Consider the following 23,506-nt stretch of genomic DNA (forward strand, 5'->3'; position numbering starts at 1 on the left):
CGGAGAGCGACCAGTATCACCACCGCGACGATGAAAACGCAGCGCATTTCGTTATCGCTATTGAAGCTTATATATTTATTATTCAAATACCACCACACCCAATTCTCGCGAAATCGTTTTGCAATGAGAGGAATTCTTCCAACGTAACCTCACCGCTTAGTATTGTGCCTTTTCTGGAAAGCACCACCGGTAGACTTTGAAGTCATCGATCGTTGAGAACGACAGGCAGCCGTCTCCAAACTGAAACGAACCAAAAGTGAAAGCTGAAAGAGAGAAGATACCCGCCAAGTCACTATTGGCTTCATTTCGCCCAGCCCACGCGCTATCGAAGCACCATCGATCGAAGGACCCGCCCCCGCTTACTAGCGACAGCCCGCTCTCTTCTTGCAGCACTTCGATGCTCACTCGGGAGCGTTCTTGACGCATATCGCCTTCGACTCCTCGATGAGTATCGACGAGGCCACCCACTTCAATCTACCAACCGAAGAAACGAACCGCGTGTTTATTCTCTGCAAACATCGAGTCCATTCTGGACGACTAGAGCAAGTAGCTGTCAGTACTGAGACTACACTTGGGTCAAACACTGAGCGAAACATAACGCACCATGGATGTCTAGTGTCCCGTTGATTATGTGGTTCGTGAAGAGATCGATACCAAGGCCGGCGCGGAAGTCTTCAATCTGCACCCTGATCGAGTATCTGCAGAACGTCGCAAGCATATATAGTGGATAAGAACCTCGTAAAGGAAGATCAGCAGCATCTTCTGCGTCTTTCTACAATAACTCTTCGGAAAACTGAAAATGTTTGTTCACTTTACGGAGCAGTGATTGTCTCCTTGTCCGCTAGTTTTATCGCGTACAAGTCCAGCGAAAAGGCCTTGTCAAGTGCCAAATCTTCCGTTGAGATATGAGGAAAGCAACCCCCCAACTTGGAGACGGACAGCGAGTCTTCCCGAATGACATCACTGACTTTTACGCTGGCAGGTAGCACCAACAACGCGGCATCTGACAATGGCTCATCGGTATTCAACAACTCTAGGACGTTATCGCCAGTACCCCCAGCTAAATCGATCAGTTGGAATGCCGGCGTGGTCTTCAAACCCGCTAGTAGAAAGCGAGGAGGCATGTAAGTCTTCGCAAACACGAGTGGCGCCGTGCGAACAAGAGCGAGGTTGCTGACTTCTTCAAACCGACAGACAGATGCCAACCAACTAACGGATGATGTATCCCCATCGATCGTTGACAAAGACAGCAGCATCGGCACAACACCTCCTTGGTGCAAAACGCCAAAGAACAGAGTCAACGCGACGTTGAACACATTCCATAGTAGCACACCCAGTTTGTGGGTTGTCAAGAAGCGCACCACTCCCGTTCTTCCATTCAATGCAGTAAATATGTGCAACGGTACGATGGCCGGCAATAAAAACCTGGGCTCTTGGTGCGGGGCAAGCGACAAACACGCCAGCGGAAAGAATACGCACGCATTGCCGAAAAATGAGCGATCGGGGTAGCGCAGGAACCGCACCAGGAAGACCAAAAACACTGGTCCAAATAGCATCGGCATGTTGACGGTCAAGTGGGTGAACCGCGGGTGCACACCATGCAATTCCAAATTGTCATATTGGATATTGTACAGAAAATTATTTAACGGCGCGATAACAGCATTCTCAGCAATCTTCTCCAGCGTCGATTGGCTCCAACCACTCACTAGCAATTCAGGGTGAAAGTAGAGCGTATCCACGATGATGAAACAAACCGCCCAGGTTAAAAACGCCACGAGCCCTTGCAGTGCCACAACCAGTGTCGCAGTCAGACGACGTAAGTCAGACGGCCCGACGACGTCCTTCTTTCGTGCTGCATGAACCAGCAGGGCATCTTGCTGTCGCACTAGTTCCACTCCCAGCGGGAAGAAAAACACTGGAAACGTGAACCGCGTGAAAAATCCCACCGCCAAAAGACTTCCAAGTAGAACCGTCTGCACGTGCACCAACCCACACAAAGCTCGTCGGTGCTGTCACCCACCACCCCCAGCAAAAAAAGTAAAAAAAAAAAAGTCAGCATCATTGAAGCAACAACAAACCAAAACTAGATAAGTAGAAAACTTTTCACCTACCGGGTTCACGAGGAACAGTACAGCAAAGCACAGAGCTAGCACCAGCGTCTCGACAGTGTTGGAAAAAGGTCTGCACAGGAACACGAACGCCGGCCACGAGCTGGCGAGCAGAAGCAGAGCCTTATCCTGCTTCTCTCGACGGATCTCCGGCTTCTGGCCGCGACTCAATTGCCCCACGACAGCAAACACCACTGCGTCCACGATAAAGGACAGCAGACTCAGCAGCACCCGCGGCGTCACCAGCAGCAGCCACCCAGTGAGTCGCACGCCTAGCAGCTGCAGCACCTTGTATGGCAGCCCCGCCACCAGAGCCCTGCAGTAAAAAAACAACAATAATATTATAATATTTTTTTGTTAATAAAGTATAGTTTTAATAATAATTAATAATTAATTTTAGCCCACGCACGGGAAGACGACGGAGCGGTTGGGCGACGGCAGCTGGAACTCCCAGGGCACGTGCAGCTGGCGGCGCAGCGCCTCCTCTTCCTGGGGCAGCACGTGGCTGGCCATGACCTCCTGGCTCTGGAAGAACTCGTCCGGGTGCACCATGCCCAGCAGCAGCACGCTGCCGGCCACGCGCAGCGCCGCCAGCGCCGCGTACAGCCGCAGTCTCCCGGTCATGTCGTATAAATGTGCAGCCAAATAACTAAACGTCAATCAGTGCCTAATTCTCTCTATTCCAGTGGATTTTGAATCCCATCGCGGTATCGTGTCAATCAAGTATATAAATCCCATTGAACACTCTACTGACTTAACGGAACTAGATTCATTTTGCGGTTTGTATAGTTTTAATTTCGGTTCGTTTGAATCTCATCAAGTTCCGAAATTAAGAAGGCGCCAGTTTTTCGCGCCCAAATTTTTTCCCGCCGCGCCCATTTTCCATTCGAACGCAAAGAGCCCAGCAGCTCCGTTAAGACCCACGGCCGAGCTTGGGACGCGGCACGCAGCCTCCCCCCCCCATTAGAGCCCAAGAGCAGCAGCAGCCAATGGCGGACGACGCGCGCTACCGCCAGGTGCTGGCGCAGATGCAGGACGAGTTCGCGCGCGCGCTGCAGGCGCTGGAGAAGCAGGTGGCGGCGCTCTCGCGGCACAACGAGCTGCTCGCGGCCGAGCTGGCGCAGAGCCGGCGCCTGCTGCAGCAGGAGCAGGACTACTGGGCGCGCCACGAGCGCGCGGGCCGCGAGGACCGCGACCGCCTCACGCAGCAGCTCGCGCAGGCCCAGGCCGACGCCATGCAGCGCCGAGAGGCCAACCGCGCGCTGCGCAACGACCTGCGGGCGCTGCAGCGCCGCGTGGACACGGCCGTGGCCACCAGCAACAGCTTCGAGCAGCGGCTGCTGCTCGTCGTGCAGGAGAAGCAGCAGGGACAGGCGCAGCTCGCGCGCTACAGGGAGAAGCTGCACGACAAGCGCGCGCAGAACAAGTTCCTGACCGAGGCGCTGGTGCGCCTGCAGGAGCAGCGCCACAGCAGCAGCAGCTGCAGCAGCCCCACGAACTCCAGGAGCAGCAGGACCATTAGGACGACAGCTACAGCTACAGCTACAGGTCCAGCTACAGGTCCAGCCACAGCTACAGGTCCAGCCACAGCTCAGGTGAAGGACGAGGTGATGTCGTCGCCCGTGTCGCCGGCGATGAGTGTGGAGAGTGTGAGCAGCAAGCCGGTGGAGGGGCCACGCGTGAGGAAGAGGGAGATTGGGCTAACGCTGCCTGAGGAGATCAAGGCGGCTGCGGCCACTGTGACGACGTCCAGCAGGACGTACAAGAGCAAGAGGATGGGGTCGTCTCGCGCGGGCACGTCGCCCACGTCGTCGTCGCCCGAGATCTCCCCGCGGTCGGCGAGGTCGGCTCCGTACAAGCGAGCGCCGTCGGTGGCGACCACGACGCCGACCGCCTCGGATGGGAACAGCTTTAACAGCAACAGCAGCAGTGGGAGTCTTCGCAGCATGCGCAGTCTGCGCCACGTGACAGGGAGACGGATAACCAGCAGGAACAGCAGCGACAGCGACAACATTGACGTGAGCCCCAGGACAAGTGCAGGTCGCGTGCGAACAAGCCCCACCGGACGACTAGAGCGGGAACTGAGCGGCCTGCGACGAAAACTGGACTCGTGCATGGCAGACGCCGCAGCGCGGTGGTAGAAGGCGAGCGAGATCGGACGATAGGCCAATGGAGCGTTGGTTACGGCGTATACCTGAGAGGCACTCATTTCTGCCTCTCAAGGTTGATACTTCGGCTCCCGTAAAGCTGCAGCCTCGGGACTCATTACTCCCGGTTGGCGAGCTGTGCCAAGCCGTTCCTAGCCGTTTGATCTTCGCCGTGGTTTTCGAAGTCAGGCCGTCACGCGCTGTGCAATTGGACTGGGTGCTTACGGATCTGGGATCAAGCAATATGGAGATTGGCAGCAAAGCAAAGGTGAACGGTGGTGTGGAGGGAAGGAGGCTCATTACTCTCTTTCTCTCGGCGAGGTTGGACCAAGGCGTACGTCAGAGACTCATTACTCTCTGTCGAGCGCTTCCTGTGGAGTGTCGCGCGTGAATGGCTTCAAGATGTGGTGTTGTCGAGGCAGGGCAGGCCTTACTCGAAGATGCGTCAGCAGGCTCAGTTGATCGGGGCTCATTACCCCCGTTGAAGCTGTAGATCCTGGTGCGCTTCGTGTGAGTTGCAGGTGTGGCGCGCGTTCGTAGTCGTCGACGAGGACTCATTACTCCTTGTCTACCTCTATGTCTGCCGTTGCGCCAGCGCTTCTGCCTTGCTTTGGTACCCACGCTTGAAGTCTTTTCACGCGCAACATCCTCTGATTTTGGCCCACCCTATCGATTCGCACCGGGCACCTTGTGTGCTGCTGCAGCTCGTGACACGCCAAGACTTTTGCAACTTCGATGCGATTCTCATCCTGGATGACTCTCTGATGACTTGCTAGGACAGTACGGTGACAGCGTTGCACTTCCGCGACGAGTAGGATATGTGTAGATAGTTTCTCGAAAGACAAACAGTAGGGGTATTTATTCAAACCAGCAATGGGATAAAGCGTTTTCTTTCGACTGTCGAAGCTGTTGAGCTAGCTAGGATACAAAGGCCCCTCAAGTCCACCAGGTTGCAAAAACTAACGCAATGACTGCCACGTTCATTCAACGGTGGCGTGAACTCCAGCATTAATGCACACGCTAGTCTATCATTCCTAGCTACCGGTTTTTACTTCCACTCGACGCCGGATCCCTCCCCGTCCTCGTTGGGGTGGTCTTCGTCCTCGAGGTACTCCATGAGCTCGCTGGTGCCGAACTTGTCCATGTACTCGTCCTCGTTCATGTCGCCGTAGACGCTGTGCTTGTCGTCCACCATGTTCTCCCAGTGGTCCTCCAGCGCCAGGATCCGCCTCGTGTCGGCGCGCATGAGGTGCACCACGATGTTGTTGCAGTCGGCGATCATCCAGTCGTCGCAGTCGCGGCCCTCGACGGCGTAGTCGAAGTCGTCCACGATGGCCCGGGCTTTCATGGACTTGATGAGCAGGTCGGCCATGCGGCGCATGTGCGCCTGCGACCTGCCGGTGGCGAACACCATGAAGTCCGCGAGGCTGCTCTTGCCGGCCAGGTCCACCGTGTACACGTCGATGGCCTTCTCTCTCTCCAGCGCCTGCTGCACCTCGTCGATGGTCAGGTAGGTCTGCGGCACGGGCGGGATGATGTCTGCGTGGCGGTTGCCGGCCTCGGGCGCCTGCCACTCCACGTCCTCGGCGGTTTCTGCCTGCTGGGCGTCGGCGTCGCCCTCGGGGAAGTTGCGGGGCGCGTCCAGCTCGCAGTAGAGCGTCACCAGCTCGTCGTAGGCCTTGGCGGCGTCCAGCGCCGTCCAGTAGTCGCCGCCGCTGATCACGTGGCCCTCCAGCTCCAGCTCGGCGCTGTACTTCTTCACCTTGGCGGCGTCGAACGTCACGCCCAAGTACTGCGGCGCCTCGGTATCCGCGTCGGTATTGGCGGCATTGGACGCTGCTTCGTGGTCGTTGGAGAAGTGGCGCACGGGCGAGAGCTGCAGCGGGCGGAGGGGGAGGTGTACATGCTGCTGCAGAAACGGAGGCAACGAGACGCGCGGGGCACGAGCGGGAGCGGACGCAGCGGCGCGGAGAGCGCGGCGGACAAGCTGCGACCTCATGATTGATGAGCGACGCAATGAGAATTTGTGTACTGGTGGCGGAGAGCTGACTGGGAGATTGTATGGGAGATTAGGGCAGACGCAAATTATAGTCCGGGTTGTTGCTGTTTATCGTGCAATATGGCAGTTGTTCACGTCACAGAGGACAAGTCTAAGAGTTCCCCGAGTCCCAGGAATAACGAATTCGTTCGCCTCAACTTTGACGAGAACGCTTCTATGACAGCTACAGCTACAACGCGAATATATTTTGCTTTTCCCAGGAATAGTTTCCCAGCAACATGCATGAAGTACAACATCTACACTTCTACCGTAGAAGTTCTACGTATCCAGCGGCAATGCGTCGGATCTACTCGCAGTGTTTGTGCTCGTAGTCGGCGGTCGGCGGAGCTGGAGTCGCAGCGCTGTAGGCAGCGGCCTTGGTCGGAGCTGCAGTGAGGGAGGTGTATTGACTTTGAGTAGCGGCGGGGGTTGCAGCAGGAGTGTTGGTGTAGCCGACGGCGGAGGTCTGCTGCGCCTTGGTCTGGGCGCCGACGTAGTATTCCGAGTCCATGGACTGCTCCGTGGTGGTGGTGGGGACGTAGTCACGCTTGATCTTTTGGATAACGTCGTCGTCCGCGAATTCAACGGCTTCGGGTTTGAATTCGTCGGTCTTGCACGCCACGACCACGTCGCCGGACTCGATCTCGTCCACCTTCTTGCCACAAACGGGGCGGGAAGACGCCAAGTGGAAGTTCTGGACAAAGTCGTCCGAGAAGTTCTCGATACCGTGGATCTTGTTGAACGCTTCACACTCGGCGTAGTGCATTTGCTGCACGACCAAGTCCATGTCGCCGTCGAAGCGATCGTACAGTCCGTCGTACGTGACCTGAGTCCACTGCCAGTAGTCTCCCGAGTTGGCGTTTGAAGGAGGCGCGTACGTGGAGTTGTCCGTGGAGCTGCCCGTGGAGTTATCAACGACGTAGATACCGGAGTGCGTGGGGATTTCCGTCTGGTTGTAATAGCCGTAGCCGACATCACCTGGGGAAACAACGTACGCCTTACCGCTGCTGTTCGAGCTGTCGGAGTACGAGCCACGGAGCGAGCTACTTCCGCTGGAGCTCGACTCGTAGACAGGAGGGTCAGTCACATCGCTACCGCTGGAACTCGACTCGAAGACAGGAGGGTCTGTCGCATCGCTACCACTGGAGCCCGACTTGGAGGCAGGAGGGTCCGTCACATCGCCACCGCTGGAGCCCGACTTGGAGGCAGGAGGGTCCGTCACATCGCCACCGCTGGAGCCCGACTCGGAGGCAGGAGGGGCGGTTGTTGAAGGATTGTACGCGGGGCAGATCTGGCTGTTGCTCAGCAACTGCTGTGTCACAATGTCCGGTAGATCGTACGAGTACGAGTAGTCCCCGAGCTGACTCACGTCGCCGTAGTTCCACATCTCGCTGCCGACGTGGCTGAAGTACTTGCCAAGTGTCGGGTGATCGGCGACGTCGATAGTCTGGCCATTCACCACCACGTTCTGCACAATTTCGGTGTTGGGGCCGATCCCCGACACACCATCGCACGTGTCTGTCGCCTTGGCGAATGCCTTGATTGCAGACAGCAACTCGTTTTCGGTGAGAGGCACCCCGAAATTGCACAGGTGATACACGTGCAGGTACATGTCGATAGCAGCGTGCCACGAGTAGAAGAAGATGTCGCGGGGTGAGGCAAAGGTGGCCATAGTACCCCCGACAGCATTGTGGACTTCGTTGTGCACTCCGGCCTGGATGCCCTCAAGAAACGTAGCGTAGTCGTCGGAACTGCGCACGATGCTCAGGAACGACGCAAAACCAGCACCCGACGGCACCGGCTTCGTGGTCATATCACTGCGGACGGTGTAGCCGCATACGTTGTCGTCGTCGCACTCTGCACTCATCGGGTAGCCCGTGACGGGGTAGCCCGAAGCAGTCTCGCCGTTCTGCGTGATCGACACTTCTTGGTCCTTAGCTTTGTTGCCGCCGATCTCCTGCAAAATATCCGAGCAATCGTACAAGTTATTGCACTGGCCCGCGGCCTGGCGGACGTACGCAGTTTGGACATCATAGTACGGCAGCGTCACACAAGCGAACTTCGAGTCTTGATCGCGCAGGTAGCTCTCCAGTGCGATCAAAAGACGGCGGTGCCACGAGAAGAAGGCGCACGAGCGGTGAGCCTGGGACTCTCCGTTCGGCTCGACGTGGATGGCCGCGAACTCCGTGATCCCACCGTTCTTGATGGCGACGTCCATCGCCTCGAGGTAGAGGTTCTTCTCGCTGCTGGTCATACTCGACCAAGCCTTGCGAACCCGTTGGCCCTGACCACAAGCTTCGTTGCCACCTGCTTGGGGAGCGGCTTCAATGCTAGGCAGGGACGTGCTACATAGCGTCGCGGCGAGCAGCAGGGTGAAGGATCGGAGAATGGTGCCGATGCGCATCGTGACTCAACAGGAGTAACGGGGCTTGGGGGAGGGGGACTGTCACCGACGGTGAGAGTTGGAAAATGAATTCACGACTAGAGCTCGAGCTCACCAAGATGGCTCATCGCTCAAGTGCAGCGTTGGAGGTGTTGAACTTGACAGAGAGACAAAAGCACCGGGGCGCCCTACACTTGAGCTGCAACGATGGCACGATTTCTGGTGGAGCAGGATGACTCGCCAAGTCCTTGGACGTACCAGAATCGCCGAAACGAGATGCAGTAATAGGTGCACCGAGATTCCTCCGGACAGCAAACCTGGTCGAGCGCGAGTAACATGAAATGCTTTTCCGTCGCGAAGCTTCTAGCCTGGACACGTTCGGAGCGATGACCCAGCGGTAATGATTGTGGAGGCATCCGCGTTGCCTTTCACGTTGGTAGCTCTGGAAAAGTACTTTTCGTGAACCGTACGCCTCATGCTGAAGTTCAGTGAACTCGGTTCCGCGGGTTCGAATGGTGACAGTCTTGGTTAGCGTTGATATTCCTCCGGACCGTCAGCTCATTTCTCTTGGACAGAGAGCGTTAGTTATGAGGTTGAATTTCAACTTGAAAGCGAGGTGCAATCGCTATCTTGGCCAACGGATCACTCCTTCATCCTTACGAGATTCCATATGCTACACGTCGTAGCAGTGAATCGTGTTGATTAACATCTGAAGTGCTGGTTTGCAGGATGGCTGCGGCTCTATTGAACTGAATTATATACAAGCTATGCACAGTACGAGGGCAGCTCTCCTTCCTCGGGAGATACCGCCTTCACTACAGAGTCGCCATCTTGGCACATGCACAAAAGCGTTGTGGTTTGCTTACAGCCTGATGGACCGCGTGACCGGCGTCGACGGTTGGCTGTAGTACCCGCTGGGCGACAAGTCGTCATCGTTGGAGCGCTTGCGGATGCGGTAGGCAGTGAAGCCAGCCAGAGCAACCACCGCGCACACAGCGGCGACGATGGCGACAACGCCGCTGGCACTCAAACCGCCAGACGCGTTAGCCGCCTCGCCAGCAGTAGTGGTCGTGGCAGAGTACGAAGTGCTGAACGTCTTGGTCGACGACGAAGCACTCTGCTGAGTCTGCTGCGACTGCTGCTCATAGGTGTAGTCGTCATCGTGGTTCGAGGACGTGGTCGTCTCAGTCTTCGTCTGAGTTCCGGTCTTGGTACCAGTCTTCGGGGTTCCAGTCTTGGTCGGCGCCGTGGTAGCAGGAACTTCAGTGGTAGGGCACGGCGTGGGAGCCTCCGTCGAAGGCAATTCAGTGGTCGGGCACGGCGTGGGAGCCTCCGTCGAAGGCACCTCGGTCGAAGGGCACGGCGTAGGAGCCTCTGTGGACGGCACTTCAGTGGTAGGGCACGGCGTGGGAGCCTCCGTCGAAGGCACCTCGGTCGAAGGGCACGGCGTAGGAGCCTCCGTGGACGGCACTTCAGTGGTAGGGCACGGCGTGGGAGCCTCCGTGGACGGCACTCCAGTGGTAGGGCACGGCGTGGGAGCCTCCGTCGAAGGCACCTCGGTCGACGGGCACGGCGTAGGAGCCTCCGTGGACGGCACTCCAGTGGTAGGGCACGGCGTGGGAGCCCCCGTGGATGGTACTTCAGTGGTAGGGCACGGCGTAGGAGCTTCCGTGGACGGTCCAGCAGTCGTCGGAGCAGGGGTTGACGTCTTAGTCGCCTCAGGGGTTTTCTCCGGGCACGGTGTGGTCGGAGCAGGCGTCGACTCCTTCGTTGTCGGGGCAGGCGTAGCCTCTTCCGTCGTAGTCGGAGCAGGGGTTGATTCCTTCGTGGTCGGAGCAGGAGTAGCCTTGCCAGTCGTAGTCGTAGTCGGAGCAGGAGTAGCCTTGCCAGTCGTAGTCGTAGTCGGAGCAGGGGTTGATTCCTTCGTGGTCGGAGCAGGAGTAGCCTTGCCAGTCGTAGTCGTAGTCGGGGCCGGGGTGGGCGCATTCGTCTTCGTCTCGGCCGTCGTCGGCGCGGGGGTGGGCTTCTCCGTCTCCGTAGTCGTCGGGGCCGGCGTCGACTTTTCGGTCTTGGTCGGGGCGGGCGTAGCCTTGCCAGTCTCCGTCGTCGTCGGGGCGGGGGTGGCATTCTTCTCGAAGACGCATCCCCACGCTCCAGTCTTGATCTTCATGCACACCGCGTCCTGAGGAGCCACGCACGTGCTGGAGTTCGTGTAGCTAGACAGGTTCTCGTGGCAGTCCTGGACGGCAACGTCGCCCTTCACGGGGCACAGCTTGCCAGCAGGCAGGTCGCCAGAGCCACTGCAAATGGGTCCCTCGATGCAGTACGTGGCATCACCCTCCACCGAAACGTCGATGCATGTCTCCGACTGCTTCGTCGTAGCGGCAGGGGTAGCACTGGGCGTTGTCGCAGCAGGGGTAGCACTCGGCTTGGTAGCGGCCGGGGTGGAGCTGGGCTTCGTAGCCGCGGGCGTGGCTCCCGGAGTCGTGGCAGCAGGGGTGGCGCCAGGCGTGGTCGCAGCAGGCGTAGCTCCCGGAGTCTTCGTTCCGGTCGAGGTCGACGTCGAAGTGGACGATCCCTTGTTCGAGGAGCCCGACGTGGTGGTCTGAGTGGTAGAGGTGCCTGAGTTCGTCGACGTCGAGGTCCTAGTGCCTGTCGTCGTAGTTGAGGCACCCGAGCCCGTGGTGACCGTTGTCTTAGTGGCTCCCGAGCCCGTCGTTGTAGTCTCAATAGAGCCACCCGATCCTGTCGTCGTGACCTGAACGGAGCCGCCCGAACCGGTCGTCGTCGTAGTGGTAGTTTCACCGTTCGAACCCGTCGTTGTCGTGATCGTCTCACCGTTCGAGCCCGTGCTAGTCGTAGTCTGGCCCGTGGTAGTCGTCTTGCTTCCGCCAGTCGTGGTAGACGAAGTCGTACCGGAGTTCGTGGTTCCGCCCGTGGTAGTCGAAGTCGAGGTCGTACCAGAGTTGGTCGACGTTGTGCCCGAGTTGGTAGTAGAAGTCGTACCAGAGCTAGTAGTTCCGCCAGTGGTGGTTGAAGTCGACGTAGTACCCGAGTTCGTGGTCGAAGTGCCAGAGTTCGTGGTTCCACCCGTGGTAGTCGAGGTCGAGGTCGTACCAGAGTTGGTCGTGCCAGAAGTAGTCGTTGAGCCACCCGAAGTGGTCGTGGATCCCGTCGAAGTAGTAGATCCCGTCGTCTTTGTGGTCGATCCAGACGTCGTCGTCGTCGATCCAGTTGTCTTTGTGGTCGATCCCGAAGTCGTCGTGGACGTGGTGGTCTTGCCCGTCGTCGTTGTCGACGCGCCGGAGCCAGTCGTGACCGTGGTCGTCGTAGCACCCGATCCCGTCGTAGTAGTCTTGATGGTACCGCCCGATCCGGTGGTAGTCGTCGTGATCGTCTCGCCGTTCGAGCCCGTGGTCGTAGTGGTGGATCCCTCCTCCGACGTGGAGCTGCCCGTCTCGCTCGAACCCGTGGTCGAGCTCGAGCCCGACACGTCCAGCTCCGTCGATCCAGAGGACGCCTCCGACAGCGTCTCCGACACGTTGGCGGCGGTGGTCGTCACCGTGGTCGTGCTGCTCGTGGTCGTGACGGCCGACGAGTTCTTGGCGCTCTGCTGCGTCGTGCTCGTCGTGTTGGATGTGAGGTAGCCGGTGTCCACCACCGTCGTGGACGTCTCGTCATTGCCCGAGCCGCTGGTCGACGTGACGGTGATGTTGCCCAGTGCCTCCTGCGTCGAGTCGAGCGAGCTCTGCACCTTCTGGGTGTACGATTTGCGGATGTACGTCACCTTGCGGGTGGTCACGCGCTTGTAGGACGTGAGGATGGTCTTGATCACCGTGGAGCTGGCGAACTTGAGGCTCTCGGCCGTGTAGGCCGTCGAGCGCACCGCAATCTGCAGCAGGCCGGAGCGCACCAGGTCCAGGCGCTGGCCACACTCGACGCGGCCCGTGATCAGGTTCTTGTCCGTCACGAAGGTGGACGAGAAGTTGGACAGGCCGTAGACGCTGTCGAACGTGTAGCACTCGAGCAACTTGAGGTGGGTGGCCACCAGGTCCATGTTGCCCTCGAAGCGCGTGAACAGGCCGTTGTAGGCCGTCTGCAGCCACGCCCAGTAGGCGCCCGACGTGGCGACGGAGGCCGTGATGTTGCGGGCCACGGAGCTCGTGCCCACCGTCACGTTCATGACCACGTTGGACGTGTTGGAGTACGTGGCGTCCATGCGGGCCGACGTGCTGGACGAGCTGGACGTGGACGAGCTCGAGCTGGCCGAGTAGTTGGCGCTCACGATGCCGTTGTGCTTGGTCGTGATGGCGCCGTTGCTGTAGTACGGCGTGTAGCCCGTGTAGCCGTTGGTGACGATGGTGCCCTCGCCGTAGGCGACGTTGTCCGTGCTGAAGTTGCCCAGGTACGAGTAGCCGTAGCTGCTCACGAGCTGGCCGCTGGCGACCGTGGACTTGCCCGAGCTGGTGGAGGTGCTGTTGGAGCGGGTGACGACCTTGGTGACCTTGGTGGTCGTGACCTTCTTGCCGTTGACGATCTTGGTGGTCTTGGTGGTCGTGGTCTTGGTCGTCGTCTTGGTGGTCGTCGTGCTCTTGACCGCCGCGGCGTTGAGCGTCGTGTACGAGGCGGCGAAGGCGCGGTTGAAGCCCGTGCACATGTCGTTGTTGCTCAGGATCTGCTGGCGCAGCACCTCCGGCAGCTGGTACGTGTAGGCGTAGTCGCCGAGCTGCTGGATGTCGGCGTAGTTCCAGTTGTCGCTGCCCACGTAGCCGAAGTACTGGCCCAGCGTCGGGTGCTGCGACGCGTCCACGAGCTGTCCGTCCACGCGGATGCGCATGATGAGCGCGGACTCGGCGTCCACGCCGTCCACGCCCCCGCACGTCTGCGTGGCGTTGGCGTAGGCCTCGAGCGACGCGAGGATCTGGTCGTACGTGAGCGGCACGCCGATGCGGCACAGGTGGTACACGTGCAGGTACATGTCCACGGCCGCGTACCACGAGTAGTAGAGCACGTCACGTGCGGCCGCGGCCGTGGCCAACGCGCCGCCCACGGCGTCCAGCACCTCGTTGTGCACGCCGTACTGCACGCCCTCGAGGAAGCTGGCGTAGTCGCCCGAGGCGGCCACGACGCTCTGGAACGTGCCGAAGCTGGCGGCGCTGGGCACGGGCTTGCTGGCCAGGTCGTCCCGCACCATGAAGCCGCAGGTCTCGTCGTCGTCGCACGACTGGGCGAAGGGCGCGCCGCTCACGGCGTAGCCCGAGGCCGCAACGCCGTCGAAGGTGAGCGTGGCCTCGACGTCCGTCGAGTTGGGCGCGCCGCCGATGGCGCCGAAGATGCCGCTGCACTCGAACATGTTGCTGCACTGGCCGCTGGCGAACTGCACGTAGGCCGTGTGCACGTCGTAGTAGGGCAGCGTGAGGCAGGCGAAGCGCTCGTCCAGGTCGCGCAGGTACGACTCGTAGGCCAGCAGCAGGCGGCGGTGCCAGCTCAGGAACGCGCACGAGTACTCGCCCTGCGCCTGGCCCAGCGAGTCGGCCGCGATGGCCGCGAACTCGGCCACGCCGCCGTCGGCCACGGCCAGCTCGGAGGCTTCCAGGTACAGCGCCTGCTCGTCGGCCGAGAGCGCGCCCCAGGGCTTGCGCACGCGCGTCTGTGTGCTGCAGAAGGCGTTGCCGCCCGGCAGGCCCGTCACGTTGCCGGCCGCGCTCAGCACGGTGGGGTAGTACACGTCCGTGGTGGTGGTGGTCTGCGCCGCCGAGGGCGCGGCCAGCAGCAGCGCCGCCAGGCCGAGGCTCGGTCTCATGGCGGAGAAGGGGATAACTGAGTCCGTCCTCTGGGTGGAAGGCCAGATGAAGAGTGAGCTTGAGCTTTAGGCTAGTGCTAACTAATGCGCCCAGCGTGTGGATGGGAGCCCTGGCGTTGTGGCAAATCAGTTCGCGGGCGGGTTGGCGCAACTTGCAACTTTCGCCCAAGAGTTCAGCGTCCGGCTCGCTGCGCCAAAGGGCGCGTGTCATCGAAGTATCTTTTGGATTTTTGAGAGCGCGACGTGGGAGGGGATACACCATGGTATCTTATTTGTGTGAAAGTTCGTTTGGATGGGTCTGAACCTGTAGGAAGATATAGTTCTGCAGGAAGTAATGATGGATTTGGAAGGCTTATCGACGCTGCAAGTGGCTCGTCTGACAGAATAAGCGGGGAAGCGTCCTCCGACCCGTTGTCGTCGCTGCTGGAGGTGCGCCACTACAGTACATACGCTTTCGATGGAGTTGTGCGTAAAGCCTAGTTTATAGTTGCCTCGTGCTTCGCTGCCATGGCCGCCGCCACCGCCACCAGCGCTGGCGAAAGATATCAAATGTGCAATGCTGCTAGCCGCCGGTCGATCTGTGGCTGAGCGCCATCTGGCCAGCGCACGTTGAAGCGAGTCCATCTGTCGCCGCTGGACGCACGATGGATGTTGGCGATTTTTTCGACCTCGCCTCGTTTACAAAAAAGACTGTCCCAAAGCACGCACGCTCGCCTATATTGAACGATCGGGCGCGCCGAAACCGAGCGTCTCGATGCGGCCACCGCTGTGATCGCGCGCTGACACGCTGCAGAGAGCCCGCGCTGCAACAGCGAAATGGTTGGGAAGTTTTGCCGCGGCGTCGCCGACTTGACGCTTTCGCCAGTGCTCTCACTGCAACGCGGTCCGCAGCCACTCGCCGACGGCTGCACACGCGGTTGCACACACTGACTCACGCTAGCCGGCCCGATCTCGGGCCGGAGCGGCGCCGGCGACAGGCTCCGCGTGCGTGGGTGCGAGCGACCTCTGCGTGCCACGGAATCAGAGCCCGTCGGTTGGAACGAACAATTAGGCGAGTGCATTTGCAGCTTTGGTTGGCGCAGCCAAAAGCTCCCTATTTTCCGAATCACATATTAGGCTGACGGTTCTGTATTTTTCGAGCATACAAAACCCGAGATCGGCGTCAAGCGGCCATGCAGAGACGGAGCAGGTGGCTTCAACGCATCGTATCCACAATGGCCGATGCAGTCGTCACCATGCAGGCGAGTCTCCCTGTGCGGGCAGGCCACCAAAACCATGAAGGCGTGCAACTCCGATCCACGCCGCCTCGAGCTCGTCGGGAGGAAACCGGCCGACGTCGTCGTGCATGTCAAAATGCAGGCAAGCCAGTCGTTGCCTCGCCGGCGGCAGCTGGGCTTCCTCCCGTGGACTTATGACTCCCTCTGCTGCCCGTCGCAGCTTTGCGGCGACGAACCGCGGCGATGGGCGGCGGTGGTCGCTGCGTCGAGACGGATCCGGACGATTTGCAATGCCCCTCGGCCTCGCCGATATCCACCCGCTCGCTCAACGCTTTAGATCGCGGAAAGCGGGTGGGCGGGCAGCTCCCCACCTCTACGTTCGGGGCATTGCCAGAGTGTCCTTCCCATGGGATGCCGCGTCCGTCCGCGTTCGATGGATATTGCAGTGTCCGCCATGCACCAAATGCTCCGGAAGCTCTAGCTGCAAGTGGGTGCGTGGGTTGGTGGAAGGGCCCAAGTCGCAGCTGCGGCGAGTTGCTGCTCACATACATAGCCCAGACTCGAGGCGGCAAAGTTTACCATCGCCCAGCCTGAAGCAGGTTGACTTGGAATATTTCGTCGCGGCCGCGGCCAGCATTGCGGTGGTGAAGACGCTCTGGACGCGAAGATAGCGTCGTGCCGTACACCTCCGCTGCCAAGCTTGCTGTTTTCGGGATCGAACAACTCGTCATTCCACGTTCTGCATGGTCGCGATTTAGCTTCAGCCACTGGACAGCATCGTGTGACTGTGTGTACGGTACGGTGATGGCGATCATATCGGTAGTCCCTACCGGGACAGCAAACGCCTTCCTCTTGAGGTACAGTATATCACATGGGATGACGGCAAATTGTTGCTTGCAGTCGAGGTTTGAGCTGTGGCTACTGCTGCTGGACGTATGTGTCTGTGGTGTAGTATTAATACCACCTCGAGGTTTTTCAATACATTTGAGTGGCTAGCCGAAGTCGTGCTATCATTACCAACTACAGTAGAATCCAACGTTCCTTCAAATGATTCCCTCACTTGCGTTTTGATTTAAAAATCAAAAGTAGTAAATACGTCCGGTTCACATGAGTCCACCCGCTCTGCGTATTCTTTCCGCTGCCGTGTTTCCCACTTCCCAGCAGAGAGCTTTGCTACCTGCCATCGTACTGCAGCCTATATGTACTGCAGCACAACGGAATCTGTCCTAAGCCTCGCTAAAGCACGGAGAAGCTCTGGATTTCATCATTAAGTAAGTTCTGCTTCTAATGTAACTTGAGCCCCCCCCCCCCTCATGTTACGCGAAAGTCAGCGCTTAATGATTACAAACAGCATCCAGATTGTTCTTCTCACGCGAGTGTCCCCCCAAAAGACTCAAGCAACACGCAACTGGATAATATACTATCCACACTGGTATAAAAGGTGACCGATTCGTACCGATATATTATTCTTTTGCCACGTTATAAATAATTCAAGCATTTATATTTATGTAGTGATTTGTGAGGAAACGTGGAATGCGTCACCGACTGATCCCCGATTGTCTATCGCTACGAAGCATGACCGTCATTGTAGACAGCTCTTACTTAAAGACGGAGAACTGCAGGATCCGTGAGACAGTTGTGAACACGTGAGTGCCGGGCACAGTACCGCGACAGGACCAGTGTGTTCTCGTGCAGGAAGCTCCACCACACTCAACTCCCGACGGGCCTGACTGATCCATTCCACGGTCACATCCCCGTCGTGGAAATTGGTGTGTGTGTGTGTGTGTGTGTGTGAGAGAGAGAGAGAGAGAACCGTCGTCGCTATCCGGCGAGTCGTCGCCCAAATCGTCGCGCCGGCTCCTCCTTCGACCGCTGTTTCGACGGGTGGTAGGCGTAGCGTACGAAGTCTTGGTCTCTCGAGCAATTCTTTGGTTACGGTCGGCCGACCGAGGGGGCACCATATGCGGGTCTTGTATTCACGGTGATGCTTCGCCTGTCGCTGCAAAAACTCCTCGTGAGGCTTTCTCGGCCGAATCCTTACGCGAAATCGTCGGTAGCGGGACCTTCGACGGATCAACCACTTCCGTCGCCGAACGAAGCTTCGTTGGGCGCTTGCTAAGGTCCGTCGTCCCGTTTGCTGACCGCAAATTCTTCTTCCATCTCAGTAGTGCCGTGCTAGCATCGGACGGCGTCTAGTTGACGAGCGAAGCATCCGAAGGGTGTACCTGAGTCCCACTTCCACAGCCTTGAGGAGTTGGATCGCGTCTTGCGCTACCCGCGGAGTGCTAGTCAAGTCGATGGTACCCCTCCTAGGTCTATCCAGATCGCTTGACGGACCGCTTTCGGGGCGAACAGTTGCATCCATTCGCTCTTCCTCCACATCAACTCGAAGAACCGGACCAAGACCTTGTTGACTACCGGCGTATCCCCCGTTGAGTGGAGGACGGGTTCCGGTAGCCCGCGAGAATCGGCTCCTGCAGCCCCCGACGTTTGGTGACCGTCGGAAGCAGCGTCAGTGTCGTCGTAAACTGGTTCAGGCTCCGGCATGCCGTTGGAAGTCTCGGAGAGGTCGCACATAACCGACCTCGTCCCTCCGCTACGTCCTGCCACCGCATCCGAAGCCTCGGATGCGGCAGCTCCAGATTCCCAGTCGTCCTCTCCGTCACCTTCTTTGGCGTCCGAGGGGTCAATCGCCGAGTCGTAGCCCACCACCGAGCGTTCATCAACCGACTCCACCCGATTCGTCGATGGGTCGCGGACAAACTCCCGACGTGCCCCTGGAACTCGGTGCGGATTCCGCTGGACAAAGCCGGTGTCGGTGGTACCGCTGACTTGACCCCTTTCACAATCTTCCTCTCTTTTTCCCTTGCGCTTCTTCTCTTCTTCTCTTCTCGTCTCTTCTCTTCTCCTCCTTTGTTCGTTGGGCTGAGACCTACAATAACCAGCACACAGAAAGTCGCACCAATCCCGGGTCGCGGCACCAGTTGCGGCGATGTATCTCCACTAAAATCCTCGCTACCGTTCGGTATGAGGTTCATCAACAACACACGCTTTACCGGTAGGGTCAGCGATTGTTGGATCAATACCTGACGACCTGAAGCGATCCCTTATACCGGGTCGGTTGTAAGCGCTTCTGTGCAGCAAGGTTATCCTCCACACTCCTACGTCGCCTTCACCGTGCTTTAGAGTTTGAAATCGATCTGTGATGTCTTGTGATATGGAGCAGCCACACAAGACCGGCGCAGCCAGTTGAGCGCACAGAGTACACGTCACAACAGTCACTGTTGTTGCTAGTCTTGGCGAGCAGTCACAATGGGTGAGGCACATGCCTCGTCCGTAGATTCCAACGTCGTGGCCGTAGTCGTCGAGACAGCCACTGCATCCGTGGGTTGCGGAGGTCTGTACTCTCTGTCGTCACTTACAATAGGTATCACTTTCATTGCCTTCCGAAAGCGCGTAAACGTCAATGATCCAAGTGTTTTCGTCATGACATCTGCTACCATCTCTTCCGTTTCAATGTATTGAGTAGTCAGGAGCTGCAGCTCTACATTCCGATGCACCATATGTCGCTAGTTGTCAATATGCTTCGACTTGGAGGGGCTGCCGGGTTTAGCAGTCAAGGCGATAGCGCCTTGGTTGTCGCCAAGCAGCTGTGGCACGTTATGCTTCCTAGCCAGCTCCATGCAGAGACCCGTAAGCCATAGCAGGTCTTTGGTTGCTTCCGACATAGCCATGTATTCGGCTTCGCATGTGCTCAATGCGTTGATCTCTTGTTTTCGAGACGCGTACGAGACAGCATTGCTGTCAAGAGTAGTCACGTAGCCGCTCACGCTGCATCGATCGACGGGATCGTTAGCATATCTTGCAACAGAGTAGGCAGTGACACGCACACTATCGCCCAACTTCACATTCATCACCAACCCAAAGCACAGGTCGCGTTCAGGTAGCGTAGCACCCGCTTGCCCTACGCGTAGTGTGTGTGATCATTTCAAGCAAGGTACTTGCCCAAATACTGCGTGGCATGGACAATATCGAATCTCGAAACTCCCACTACATACCGGAAGCTCCTGTCAGTTCGCGATACGGCAGGTACTCCTTGGTCACAGGTATGACAGCTTTAGATTCTGTGATTACTTCGGGAGTAGAACAGCCGTTGCATGAAAACACTTCAACATACTGCCGCTAGCAACAAACAATTTGTCGGCGCGGCCAATCAATAAAAATCTCCACACCCAAAAGATACTTGACAGTGGCCGTGGTTGCTCAAATATCTCCTGCAAGGAGGCGAAAACCTTGGCGCACAAGTCTAGTTGATCCATCAGCAATAGGGCGTCCACGTAGACGGTCACAAGCTGTTTGACCTCCCCATTCTCTTTCGGCATGTACAATCCGTAGTCCGACTCAGTTCGTTCGAACCCCATCACGAGCAATTTGACCTGCAAAGTTTCGTTCCAAATTTTCGGGGCTTCCTTAAACCCATACAATCCCCTCAGCAACCGGCAAATGAAACCTAGCCCATCGGATTGGAAGCCAGGAGGCTGTTCCATGCAAATCAACTCCTCCAAATCTTCATAGGGCTTTACATCGTATTGAAGCATATCCCAGCCTCTTTGCACCGTGTAGTAAATCGCAGTACGGGCTATTTCAAACTGGATAACATAAGCGTAGGTTTCGGAGTAGTTGATCCTCAGCTCTCACTTACAGCGATGGATCGCCAGCCTGATCTTGAACCGTTTAAGCTGCCCATACTCACCGCGCTTGACAGCGTAACCCCACCGGCAAGTAATCACTTTCAGGTTCTTGGCCAGTTTGCGAGTTACCAATTTCCATGCTTTGTGGCCCTTCAGTGACTCTAGCTCTGCCAACGTAGCTGATAGATACTGAAGCCACTGCTTGCTCGCACGATCTTGTTCGTATGTTGTTGGTATCGTCACATCTATGGCAGCCATCAAGTCGCCCGCCACATAGTGTGACAAGCGAACATCAGCATTCCGCGCCCGTCTCTGTCACTTGACGCTCTAACAGCGGAGGTTAGATCACCAAGCCACTTGTCTCCATCTCCGCCGCAGCTTTCTTAATCGCACGGCGCTTCTGGCGCTTCTCTGCCGCTTTAGGCACCACAGGTGGCATCTGTGTTGGCGGTCCAGCAGGCGTAGCAACGCCAGGCTGGTCCTCAGCACTCTTTGGAGGTGAGTGCCGACCAGGTTCCGGTAGGATCCCTATAGAACCTGGCACAATCCTAGTAGGTTCGTCCGCACTTGGGACTTCTTCAATGATTTGGCCCCAGTTAGCTGGACCAGTGTTGTCTTGTACCGGCAAGTACGACTCCTTACCCGCCTTGAGCGAGCAACTAGTACGGTTTCAGGTAGCTCATGTTCTCCATCAAGAAAAACATTTTCTGGTAGCTGCTGTACAAAAGCACCATGTGCAGGGAACACTTCTTGGAAGCGCACGTTGCCGCCTTGAGCAGTCACAACCTGAGCTGTCTTTAGATCGAGAACCTTGTAACCCGGTGGAGTTAGGCTGTAACCCAGTAATAAAGACAATTTAGCCCTGGGCTCCAGTTTGTCTTTGCGCTGCCTTGACTCTAGGAGGCCACGCACATGTGTAATATAACCCCAAACTCACAGTTTGTCGAGCATGGACTCACCTCGAAACAGACGTCGACACGGTGACGTCAAACCCGTGTGGCTTAGTCGGTAGGCTGTTCAAGGTTACGACATTGTGCAGCAGTGCCTCGCCCACATGTTGTTTAGCAATCCCGTCGCTCCCAACATGGCGCGGATGCGGGGTAAAACAACTCCGTTCGCGCGTTCCACGATTCCATTCTCCTGTAGCGAGTACGAATTGGTGGTCTTCAGCTCAATTCCGTAGGTGTTGCAGTAGTCCGCAAGCTCAGTACTCATGGATTCACCACCTTGATCGCTCCATAGTCTACAATTTTGCACTTTGGAAATTTCGAACGACGTTGATTGATCAGAACTTTGATGTAAAATGTAGCTTACCCTTTTCTCTCCATGTGAAAAGCCCACTTATAGCGTGTGGCTTCGTCCACAACATAGAGCAACATGCCAGCATCTCCAACAGTAGCAGGCTTGATAGAACAGATATCCAGCACCGGGACTTCAAGTGATTTGGACTTTCGCACACGAATTTGGGTGTGCGTCATTTGGATGGTTTCGCCCTCAGCACATGGATCACATTGGCAAGAAGACAGCCCGTTTGCATTTAGCTTAACTCCAACATCGAACTTGTGCGCAAGACGCTTCATGGTGTCCAGTACGACATGGCCGAAGCGTTGGTGCAGCAGCTTCATCTGCTTCCTACCATTCATGTCTGGCTTAACTCTTTCACTACCGGACCCCCACCTTATGGACATGCAACGGTCAATGGTTTTAGTCAGTAGGTGCTTAGGACAACTCTTAGTTTTATCCAATCATACGAGCTGTTGGTGGTCCGAAACCCCGGCTTGGCAAAGTGATGTACACAACCGTGTATATTTTATAGCCACCGTCGGTGGTACTATCCCTGTAGTGGGTTCACGGTACTGCTGCCTTGAACTGCCTTTTGGTGTTGCGTGGTTCACGGAACGCGGTTCTTCGTGCAAGCAAGACTTGTCTTGCGAAACGTGTCATGGAGACCCCTGTGCCTGGGAGATCTATGAGGAGGAGCGCAGAGAACGCAGAAGGCGTCTACTTGGAGTCCACGCAGTTCCGCATCCTCAATGGCTCTCTAAGACTCTATATCAGTTGTACTTTTATCTCAAGGTTGGCCGGCTGGATGCCAGGCAAACGCAAAATCTCCCGTTGTGTATCAAACGACATCTAACGCGTTCTGCCGGGTACGTCTGCTCCATTATCTAATATGATACATGCGGCGCATGGAATAAATTGTTACGAATTGTAGGCGGCGTCAAATTCGTACAGCGCGGCGGCTCCGTAGGGAGACACAACTGATGGGTTAGGTACTCTGGCAGCCCTCCATCTTTCACAGTCCGGTGAAAACGGACGGGATTGTCGGTAGGACGACGACGAGAATGACCAAGCCAGCTTCGTCATAGAAGTTTTCAAATGATATGTTTAGCGAGCATTTGGTACATAATTCTCGAAACAGGGAGAGGACTTATCCCCTCCCACATCTTCGATTGGTATGGCTGCAGCATCATGGGTAGTATGGGTATTATATTTGTTTTCAATAGGTTAGATTATTTCCACCTAATGCCAGAAATGGGGGAGCTTGTCGCGACCACCCACGGCGTCTAGCAGCGGCTCCGACACGACCATCAATCGCTGGGCCGGCCAGGTTCAGTAAAACTGTGAACAACTTGGGCGGAGGGGGAAACGCTACAATGCTCCACGACAGCGGCAACGCCGGCGACAGGTGGGCGTTCAGTATTTCCACCGAAAGCAACATCGAGTGCTAACTGTACGACCGGCCAGCTAGATGCACTACTACCTTGAGCATCTTGGACAGTGGCAGCACCATGGACATCTTGGGCAGTGGCAGCACTATGAATATCTTGGACAGTGACAGCACCATGAGCAACTGGTACAACCCAGCAGGCCTCCCAATCCTGTGGCCGTCGGCAGGCAGGCGTTTGGACAAGCAACAAGAGTTGGGGACGACCATTTGTCGCACCGGCAGCGTTCAGCATCGATATAACCTAGGCGACGGCAGCACAGCAATGGCCACTAATGTAGTGGGTCTAACTTGACTCACTATTTTAGCTTACACGTTGCGCAACGTGTATGAGGAAGCGTAAGTACTTAGTAATTACTTAGGTTAATTATATTTGAATACACAAATATAA

The 23,506-nt window shown here is 57.1% G+C and overlaps 5 protein-coding genes across 5 annotated transcripts; 1 reads left to right on the forward strand and 4 right to left on the reverse strand.

The window, feature by feature from the left end:
• Positions 1–502: 502 nt before the first annotated feature.
• IUM83_13299 (GPI mannosyltransferase 4) lies at positions 503–2,732 on the reverse strand (the record flags this gene model as incomplete). Its single annotated transcript, XM_067937964.1, has 6 exons — positions 503–537; positions 604–698; positions 817–975; positions 1,480–2,009; positions 2,112–2,424; positions 2,518–2,732. The coding sequence occupies 6 exons, from the start codon at positions 2,730–2,732 to the stop codon at positions 503–505; spliced, it is 1,347 nt and encodes a 448-aa protein (XP_067786870.1).
• A 365-nt stretch (positions 2,733–3,097) lies between these two features.
• Positions 3,098–4,249, forward strand: IUM83_13300 (uncharacterized protein; the record flags this gene model as incomplete). Its single annotated transcript, XM_067937965.1, has 1 exon — positions 3,098–4,249. The coding sequence occupies one exon, from the start codon at positions 3,098–3,100 to the stop codon at positions 4,247–4,249; it is 1,152 nt and encodes a 383-aa protein (XP_067786945.1).
• A 1,054-nt stretch (positions 4,250–5,303) lies between these two features.
• On the reverse strand, positions 5,304–6,254 carry IUM83_13301 (Iojap-like ribosome-associated protein; the record flags this gene model as incomplete). Its single annotated transcript, XM_067937966.1, has 1 exon — positions 5,304–6,254. The coding sequence occupies one exon, from the start codon at positions 6,252–6,254 to the stop codon at positions 5,304–5,306; it is 951 nt and encodes a 316-aa protein (XP_067786944.1).
• Positions 6,255–6,600: 346 nt separating this feature from the next.
• Positions 6,601–8,547, reverse strand: IUM83_13302 (mucin-like protein; the record flags this gene model as incomplete). The annotated part of the gene is made up of 1 exon (XM_067937967.1): positions 6,601–8,547. One exon carries the CDS (start codon positions 8,545–8,547, stop codon positions 6,601–6,603), a length of 1,947 nt encoding a protein of 648 aa, XP_067786946.1.
• A 991-nt stretch (positions 8,548–9,538) lies between these two features.
• Positions 9,539–14,479, reverse strand: IUM83_13303 (mucin-like protein; the record flags this gene model as incomplete). The annotated part of the gene is made up of 2 exons (XM_067937968.1): positions 9,539–10,522; positions 10,622–14,479. The coding sequence occupies 2 exons, from the start codon at positions 14,477–14,479 to the stop codon at positions 9,539–9,541; spliced, it is 4,842 nt and encodes a 1,613-aa protein (XP_067786861.1).
• Positions 14,480–23,506: the final 9,027 nt, after the last annotated feature.

Source organism: Phytophthora cinnamomi (genome assembly GCF_018691715.1).
Source record: "Phytophthora cinnamomi strain GKB4 chromosome Unknown Contig63, whole genome shotgun sequence".
Lineage (NCBI taxonomy): Eukaryota > Oomycota > Peronosporomycetes > Peronosporales > Peronosporaceae > Phytophthora > Phytophthora cinnamomi.